This window comes from Alosa pseudoharengus, unplaced genomic scaffold (assembly GCF_046254945.1).
Source record: "Alosa pseudoharengus isolate Yale_2024_CS ecotype anadromous, Long Island Sound unplaced genomic scaffold, YU_APseudo_1.1 YU_APseudo_1.1_scf_19, whole genome shotgun sequence".
NCBI classification, from domain to species: Eukaryota; Metazoa; Chordata; class Actinopteri; order Clupeiformes; family Clupeidae; genus Alosa; species Alosa pseudoharengus.
This window is the reverse complement of record NW_027468657.1, coordinates 16,199,934-16,209,933: the sequence shown is the minus strand read 5'-3', so window position 1 is coordinate 16,209,933 and position 10,000 is coordinate 16,199,934. Positions and strand designations below refer to the sequence as shown.

Sequence of the window (10,000 nt, the reverse complement as noted above, 5' to 3'; positions counted from 1 at the left end):
TAGACTCGTTGGAGTCAAAACAGCTCACATGCATACTGTATCAATCAAACGGACAAAAAGAGAGTGTTGAGGAGTGTTGAGTTCTGTTTTGGAGCATAAGCGAAGCGTGCACATCCACACACACATTGTTACACACAGTCTTACGCCACACCCCATCAGAGAGGGAGGGGTCTGACCTGCTTTGCCTTTGCCCAACTTCCTCTTCCTGAATCGTGGCCCCACCCCTTGTCCATCACGCCAGCCCATCTTCCTCAGCAGCTGAACTCCAATAGAGGTCCTGAACACACACGCGCATGCACAAACACACACACACACACACACACACACACACACACACACACACACACACAAATAAAAACACACACACACCCACCCACCCACACACAAATAAAAACAAACAAATATATATAAACACACACACACACACACACACACCATGAGCAAGATAAACATACAGTGTTCAACATGAAATGCAAACAACAGGTGTTGTCCCCACAGCGCTACAACCTGCGGTTAGGTCCTCGAGCAGTGTGTCTCCAGGGATGTGCGTGTGTGTGTGTGTGTGTGTGTGTGTGTGTGTGTGTGTGGTCTTGCCTTGCAGGGGTGATCAGGTCTACGAGCAGTGTGTCTCCAGGGATGTGTGTGTGTGTGTGTGTGTGTGAATGTGTGTTAGTGTGTGTGGTCTTGCCTTGCGGGGGCGATCAGGTCCTTGAGCAGTGTGTCTCCAGGGATGTGTGTGTGTGTGTGTGTGTGTGTATGTGTGTGTGTGTGTTTGTGTGTGTATATGTGTTAGTGTGTGTGGTCTTGCCTTGCGGGGGCGATCAGGTCATCGAGCAGTGTGTCTCCAGGGATAGGTCCAGTCATGGCGCTGAGGGCCCGAGCTTTCTCTCGGAGCGGGTCGCTGCGGCCAGAATGAAAGTCCGCTGTAGTAGTGATCTCACGAGGGGCGATACCATGCTCACCCAAGTCCTACGGCACAAACACACACTGAAGTCCTACAGTATCAATGCAAACACACACACACACACACTGAAGGCCTACTATACAAGCCCTCACACTTAAAATCCTATGGCATTAACATGAACACACACACAACGAAGTCCTGCGATACGAACACAAACAGAGACAGACCCAGACAGACAGTGGCCCGCACCCCACCCCGCTACCTCCTCATCCATGAAGTCCTCAGGTCTGGCGCTCTGCCTCTCCACCTTCTGCTGTCGCGACGACACGAACGTCGACGGGGTCCAGCCTGCGACACACACACGCACACGCACACGCACACACACACACACACACACACACAACGTTACAGCGTAAAATTACCATCGTAACATCACTTCAGTTTCATTACCAATAACCAACGCAACCAGGGCTACCGTTAACTAATAACCAACACAACGGCTGCACGAACCTTCTTTGGTCCCCACGGTGTTGAAGTATCCGGCGGAGAATCCTCCGGTGAAGGCTCCGTGGAACCGCTGGTAGCGGCCCTTTTCATCCTTGACTGTCTGCTCGTGCACCGGGATAGGCTTCCGACGAGGTTCGTCTTATCGATCAAAACATGAATCAACAAGAAGTGTCACGGCCAAGTACTGTCAAAGCCGGTTTATAAAGTATATTTAGTACTGTCATGTTATTATTTTGATCAAGACTTGTATCGTTGTACTCCATAACAGCTTCAGTTACATAATTTGTACAAGCCATGGTTTGCTTGCAGGAAGAAGTTTGCTACAAAGCCAGCTTACTTCACTTGGTGAACAACATATAGTTCTGGGTATGCACCAGAGCCCGTCTACTTATTAGACATTCTCTGGTATGCACCGAGGTATCCTGGCTATCTAGCTAGCTGGCTAATCTGTGCCCAAATCGCGAAACAAGTAATGCATAATGCTGGCCAACATTTACGGGAAATGTCAAACAAATCTCTGTAAGTCTGAACACAAAGACTGCATGCTGTACCTTCTTCTAACGGCTCCAAAGGAATACCATAAGTTACAAAGTCCTCATCACTGTCGCTGTCCGACGCCATCTTTACAGCACGGATGGTGGCCGATCAACACAAACAATACGATTCGCGTTTTGACTTCTAAGCGAATTCGTGGATTTAGCCCCACCTGGTGGTTCGGCGTATATTTATCAGATATTTTTTCTCTGAGTAGGGGCAGCGCACACAATGTGGATATAGCGTGGTAGGCGGGTCAATATAGGGTTCAACGTCTAAAAAAATCATACAAAAGGTTTTTTTATGGATTCTGGTACTGTTGGACATGCTAAATAACATAGTTAAAAATCTAGTAAAATCTGACTTTGGGAAAGGGGTCATTTTCAAAATGGCCGCCAAAATGGCTGTCAACAGGTTAGAATGGCTATATCTCAATTACTATTCAGCCTACAGGGGTGAAATTGATATCAAATGATGGTCAAATTAAACAAGAATAGGATTTTAAATGTTAAAATTGAAAATGTTTCAATGCTCTACCTTTTTCAGCCATAAATTAAAATCAATGCGTTTTAATACAGAGCAAATGCAATACAGGATTATTAACCATCTCTATGGCATGGAGGGAGATAAGACATGTCTTAACTGGTGTTATATCTCATCTACAGGTTATATACTTTCAGAAAATATGTAGTTTAGGGTGTTTGATTTGTTTTCCCTGGACTGTACATGCCAAAATGTATCTGCTTTACACTAGATTCACCAATACAGAATAGATGGCAATGTATTGTTCATGGCATGGAGGAAGATGGGACATGTCTTAACTGGTGTTCTATCTTATCTACAGATTATATGCTTTCAAAAAAATATATATATTTTAGGGTGTTTAATTTGTTTTCCCTGGACTTAACATGGCAACATATATCCCCTTTACACTAGATTTGCCTATACAGAATAGAGGGCATTGTATTGTGCATTCATGGAGGAAGATGGGACATGTTTTAAATGGTGTTATATCTTATCTACAGATTATATGTTTTCAGAAAATATATATTTTAGGGTGTTTAATTTGTTTTCCCTGGACTTAACATGCCAACATATATCCCCTTTACACTAGATTCGCCTATACAGAATAGAGGGCATTGTATTGTGCATTCACGGAGGAAGATGGGACATGTTTTAAATTGTGCTATATTTTATCTACAGATTATGCTTTCAGAAAATATATATTTTAGAGTGTTTAATTTGTTTTTCCTGGACTGTACATGCCAACATATATCCCCTTTACACTAGATTCGCCTATACAGAATAGAGGGCATTGTATTGTGCATTCATGGAGGAAGATGGGACATATTTTAAATGGTGTTATATCTTATCTACAGATTATATGTTTTCAGAAAATATATATTTTAGGGTGTTTAATTTGTTTTCCCTGGACTTAACATGCCAACATATATCCCCTTTACACTAGATTCGCCTATACAGAATAGAGGGCATTGTATTGTGCATTCACGGAGGAAGATGGGACATGTTTTAAATTGTGCTATATTTTATCTACAGATTATGCTTTCAGAAAATATATATTTTAGAGTGTTTAATTTGTTTTTCCTGGACTGTACATGCCAACATATATCCCCTTTACACTAGATTCGCCTATACAGAATAGAGGGCATTGTATTGTGCATTCATGGAGGAAGATGGGACATATTTTAAATGGTGTTATATCTTATCTACAGATTATATGCTTTCAGAAAATATATATTTTAGGGTGTTTAATTTGTTTTCCCTGGACTTAACATGCCAACATATATCCCCTTTACACTAGATTCGCCGATACATTATAGAGGGCATTGTATTGTGCATGCATGGAGGAAGATGGGACATGTTTTAAATTGTGCTATATTTTATCTACAGATTATGCTTTCAGAAAATATATATTTTAGAGTGTTTAATTTGTTTTTCCTGGACTGTACATGCCAACATATATCCCCTTTACACTAGATTCGCCTATACAGAATAGAGGGCATTGTATTGTGCATTCATGGAGGAAGATGGGACATATTTTAAATGGTGTTATATCTTATCTACAGATTATATGCTTTCAGAAAATATATATTTTAGGGTGTTTAATTTGTTTTCCCTGGACTTAACATGCCAACATATATCCCCTTTACACTAGATTCGCCGATACATTATAGAGGGCATTGCATGGAGGAAGATAAGACATGTCTTAAATGGTGTTATATCTCATCCAGAGGTTATATGCTTTTAGAAAATATATGGTTTTGGGTATTTAATCTGTTTTGCCTGGACATTATAGCCTAAAATGTATCCCCTTTACACTAGATTCGCCTATACAGAATAGAGAGCAATGCATTGTTCATGGCATGGAGGAAGATGGGACATGTTTTAAATGGTGCTATATCTTATCTACAGATTATATGCTTTCAGAAAATATATATTTTAGGGTGTTTCATTTGTTTTCCCTGGACTGTATATGCCAAAATGTATTGGCTTTACACTATATTTGCCTATACAGAATAGAGTATGTATAATGCTTGGTGTGGAGGAAGATGGAAATGTTATTTTGTTGATTAATGTTATATTTCATGTACAGGGTATATGCTTTTACAATATGTAGAGTAGAGTTTGCGAGTAAGTGGCTGTTTGACTTTAATGAACCATGACCCATGTACTCTATAGGCATGTATTGTATATTTGTGTAGATCAATAATTGTTGGAATCTATCATTAGGGGGGAGCTAATTAAACTGAATCTTAAACGATATGCATAAGTAGATCAGAAATAATTATTATATCATTATTCATCATCCTCTGACTCCTCTGAAAGGAACTTGTGTGGATTGTCACATTGTTCATTTTGACACGTTCCACAGGCAGCAGTGCAAGGTAATCCATATCTTCTACACGAACAGCGGAGTGTCTTGCAGAAATGCACACAATTAAGAACAGTTGACTGTCTCTGTACTTGGATCTAACATGAAAGAGTATTTGATTGAGGTTGATTCCATTCCATTCGGTAATCTGTATCTGAAAGCTAAACTGAGGGAGCGGTACGGGAATGACATATGTTTCACAGAAGGGAAAGGTTTTGACACTGAGAGAGAAAACATCATGCATCCTCAGGTCCTACAATAAGAACACTAAAAAAGGTGGAGATGAAGAGTCATCAGTGACCTCTTAATAAAACATGAAAAACACTTTCCTAGGATGAATAATGCTTCAGATATAGTCAAAATTAGCTTCTGGTGGCCATCTTGGACGCCATCTTGAAAATTCTAAGTCTTTGAAAATGATGATCTGATACTTTAGTGTGACATATATGATTCAGTGACCGCTAAATCTGATTAAACACGAAAAACACTTTCCTAGGCTGAAAAATGCGTCATAGCCAAACTTAGCTTCTGGTGGCCATCTTGGACGCCATCTTGAAAATGACCCCTTTACTGGGGTCAGATTTTACTAGATTTTTAATTTGTTATTAAGTACATCTAAAGGTATCATAATCAGTTGAAAAACCTTTTGTATCAATTTTTTTGAGGTTAGGTGTTTTTTTTTCTTCATATATTGACCCGCCTATGGGGGGCAAACTTGTACTCTGTACAAGAACAGATTCTTTTCTTTCAGCACATTGTCCACGTTTATTCCAAATCTCAGAGCTACGAGCCAGCAAAGAGCCTTCCTCAGCATGGGGCTGAAACATGAGAGGCCTGTAGCGTCCATCTGCAGGCCAGAGCACACAATGGGAAGTCATCTTTCATACCAGATAAATACAGACCCTCCCGCGCCAGCGCTTATATTATCCCAATAACGGCAAACACACCTGGAAGGGCTCAACAACTTGATAGCCCCCATGTGGTGAAAAGAAAGCAAAGAAGCCGCAATGTTGATGGTTTGTCCAACAACTTTGAGAGATGCTTCATATCTCTGGCCTTATGAACGCAATGGGAGCTCTCTCTCACACACACACACACACACACTTCATATATCTGGCCTTATAAATGCTCTGGGAGCTACATCTCCATGTTCAATTTACATACACTCACACAAAAAGACTCACACGGTCTCTTTCTCACACACATATACTCCCAAACACACACACATACACACACTTACACACATGCCCTATGTGTGTGTGTTAGGACGAGGGAAGGGTTTTCATTGAGACTGAGAGACTAGTTTAATAGATGTGTATCAAGACATGTGTTTGTGTAGGAGTTTACAGTTTTGTACAATTGCTTTAACACTCAAATCAAAAGTATCCCACAGTTAGTGAAACCTTACACACAAGGAGCAAAATATCTGTCCAGATTTGCACAACTAGGCACATTATCAGCATCACACATTTTGCAAAACAGTACACACATTGATTTACAAAACTCTTTAAACCCATTTCTCTACTTTAGACACAGACAACTCAGTGTCTCCTCCTCACAATTTCAAGGCACTACCTTCCAAAAACACCCATGGACCAGTTTAAACACAACTTTTGGGTGCGAAGACGCTTACAGTTTTTTTCAACTGCTTATACACTAAATCTTTGCTTGTCACACAATTTTCTAAACATGTCTTTCAAACATCATAACCCCACACCAAATCTGCAAAACCATAAATTCTCAGTGTTTGACTCAGTTTTCAATTTACTAAAACACATTTTGCAAAACACCACACACAATTTTCTACTTACAGTAACACACAAAAATCTAACAGGAAAATAACTTGATTTCATTTATTAAACACAACCCATCAAAATGCCACACTAAATCACCAGTGCTTCACTCCCTCTCTTCACATGTGTAAACACTCATTACTTTACTGAACACCATCCAATCATTGCCTAAGTATAGACCTGTGAATAGATATGTAGAAAATAGTAGTTAGATGTAGGTAGAAGAAAAAGAGGATTTCCGGTTAATATGTTCAGAACAAATGCAGACACTTTGAAAGGAAAATTACAGTAATCAGACTTTAGCTTACAGTAATGTTCTACAAAAAGTCGACTTTATGTAAAACTTTACTTTTTTTCTCTCTCTTTTGTAATATTATGACAAAAGTGTTTATAATGTGAGGCGAATGTTTGCTTTACAGTAAAGATGTGTTTAGGGCATTTTGAATGTTTTGTATCATTTTGCTGGAGATTTGAAGCATTTTGCATTTTGTGTGAGCAATTGTGGGTTTTGTGTGTGGAGTTTTGAAAAATAGACACAGAGTTTTGAAAACGTGTGTAAACAGTTGTAAAAAAACTGTAAGTCTGTGCACTCAACAATCAGTCCTAAACACTGGGCAACTTGTCAAGAACAGATATTGAAGGCAATGTAGCATAGAGGAAGTAGGAAGACACCCTTTGGTAAAAAGTGTTTTATGAAATTGAAAGAGTCAAAAGCTAAGAATCAGTGTATGGTTTTGCCGATTTGGTATGATGTTATGGTATCATATAATGTGGTTATGGTGTATGGTGTATGGTGTAATTGTATGATATGCAAAGATTTTGTGGGTCGAAGAGAAACTAGTGTACTTCACAATGTGGAAAGAAAAAAGTCCTCAATGTACAGGCCTGGTCTTATGTGTCGTGTTTGGTCAGGATATTCTTGTCCTCTAAATGATCCTCTAATCCTACTTGAAATATATTTTTGGGAAAAAATCAAACATACATTATAGCCTAGGAAAACCTGTTTTGTCAAACGTATTTTGTTAAGAACATTAGTGTGTAACTGATTGAAACATAATCAGGTCATATGAGGGAACATATGATATGTTTAATATGACAACAAGATAGAGTTTTGATAAATAGTTGTATAGTTTTGATTAAAGTGTTTCATTTTGCAAAAGAGCAAAGGGATTCTGCTAGTTGGGTGTAGTGTTAAATTACAGCCTTTGCCCGTTGCTTGAACACTATAGATACATGCTTAGACCAAAGTAACACAATTTGAAGCTTGTGTTACTATACCTCAAACACAGTGTAACCATACCTTACAGTTTTTCTCAATTGTTTACACACACATACTGGTATTTGAGACACAATGACCACAACATGTAACTTCTGCACCAACCCCCTTAACCAATTCTGCTAAACTACAAGCACAATTCCTGCTTTACACTTAAATTGCAGTTCTAAAACACACTTTTTTCAAAACACTACACACAATTCTTGGCATTTGGCATATTTTTATGAAGAAATTGCATGTGCACTACTGTGTACACTGACTCATCACATGGGCAAACACCTTTCACACAGTTTTACAATTAGCAATCAGAGCTTCAAGCATAATGCTTGTGATGTGGATGAGAAGATGCAGCATAGTCTTTTTTTTTGTTAACTGTAACTATATACAGTAAATTCTTCTGTTGTTTTGTATGTAGACCACTGTATGTGCAACTTGGTGTTGGTTGGGATATACACGGTGTACATTGTTTTTGTGGGGGAAATAAAATATATTTCTTACCGTGTATTTGTGTGTTCTGAGTATAAAAACAATATTCTCAAATATTTAACAACACACTTATGTACAGTATGTACTGTCTGTAGTAAGTTTAACACTGAACAAAAAAGGCCTAAGTCATTATGATGAATGGAGAAGAAGTGTTTTCATCATAGTGTTTTACATTGAGCACGTTAGTGTTCAACTGGTTCTTATAAATTGTCTATTCATATGATGGTTTGTGTGTGTCATTTGAAAACAAAATATTTTGAGAAGAAATAACATTGTTTTGGCTGTAAAGTTTAATTTTGCCCATTGTGTGTGTGTCTTTTGATTTGTGTGTAGAGTTTTGAGAGTATGAGGCATGCTTTCAGAAAATGTGTGTAAAAAATCAAGAAATACTGTAAACTTTAGTTGCAATTCTGCAATGCGCACCTTTCTGCAACACAACTGTTCCTGCACACTACACAAAAACTTTAATTGTGTGAAGTGTTTTGAAAAAAAAAATGGGCCCTATTTTTCAAATTGTGCTTAAGCAATCGTAAAGAACTGTAATACAAAAAATGTGTTTAAGGGCTCTATCTTGCACTCTTTGTATACACGCGCTTTTGTCTTTCCTATTTTGCAGTCAGCAGGTACATGTGCGATCATGGGGGCGTTTCAGCGAAAAGAGGGGGCGTGTTCCGGCGCAAACGGTCCCTGTTGATATTTTGCAGTTTCAGAAAACAATTCCGCCACAGACCAGGAACCTCCTGGTCTAAAGTCAGTGGCGCAAATTCAGATGCTATTTTAATAATTTGATAATATTTGTCCGTTTCCCGGTTTTGTTCGTGCATTGGTCAACAAAAAATGTAGTAGCCTATACATCTACATGCAATATCTTTACAACAACAACGCCTAATTACGACCTATTAATTTGGACAACTTTATACAGCCCTTTAAAGGCTAAAGTTACCTTTAGTTTTGTTCCAATTTACCGTTGTGTATGGCTTTAAACATTGTGTGGACTTTAACATCAGCCTATAAGCATTATTCCAGCTGCGCTAAGGTTTTGACAAGCACCACAATTTTGCCTACCTTGTTGTAGCCCATTTGAAATAACTCCAAGCTTTGCTATGTTCCCTCCATCCTTTCGTTGTTTTCAAAAAACGTTTTATATCCATGATGGCCTTGAAGTCTTGAGTTTGTGAATTCGCTTAAATAAGCTTATTATGTGCTGTTAACCAGCAACCATAGACAGTAAAAGAAAGCAGCAAGTAGCCTTGGCTACAATTTCTGTAGTTGCTGCATCCATTTGTTATTCTCTCTCCTGCTCAAACAAAAGTTGTGTGTGCATTAAGTTGATGATAACGTGTTTACAAACTCTACTTTAAATAAAATATTGTAAATAGCCAACTGTCATGCAGTTAATGGGATACTGTGCAGAGTTGGAAAGTTAGGTCAACATAGAAACTGTTTCTCGTTGTTGAGTTGCCTGTTGGTAAGGTACAGCCGTAGCTTACACCTGCAGGAGCGCTTGCTTGGGCGCCTGTGTTGCGCAATGTACTTTGCTCCTCTCATCTGTATGACGCAGTTCCCATTTCTCCAAACCATACATAATTACAAGGACAAATATTGCT

The 10,000-nt window shown here is 38.8% G+C and overlaps 1 protein-coding gene across 1 annotated transcript in view; it reads right to left on the bottom strand.

Moving 5' to 3' along the window:
* Positions 1-2,045, bottom strand: part of gpatch1 (G patch domain containing 1) — a 13,693-nt gene extending 11,648 nt beyond the window's left edge. Inside the window, exons 1-5 of the mRNA XM_076291867.1 lie at positions 1,963-2,045; positions 1,415-1,549; positions 1,167-1,252; positions 809-969; positions 177-277 (exon numbers count right to left, since the gene is read on the bottom strand). Coding sequence (XP_076147982.1) covers positions 177-277; positions 809-969; positions 1,167-1,252; positions 1,415-1,549; positions 1,963-2,032 — 553 coding nt within the window. The 5' untranslated portion in view covers positions 2,033-2,045. The remainder of the gene's footprint in view (positions 1-176; positions 278-808; positions 970-1,166; positions 1,253-1,414; positions 1,550-1,962) is intronic.
* Positions 2,046-10,000: the final 7,955 nt, after the last annotated feature.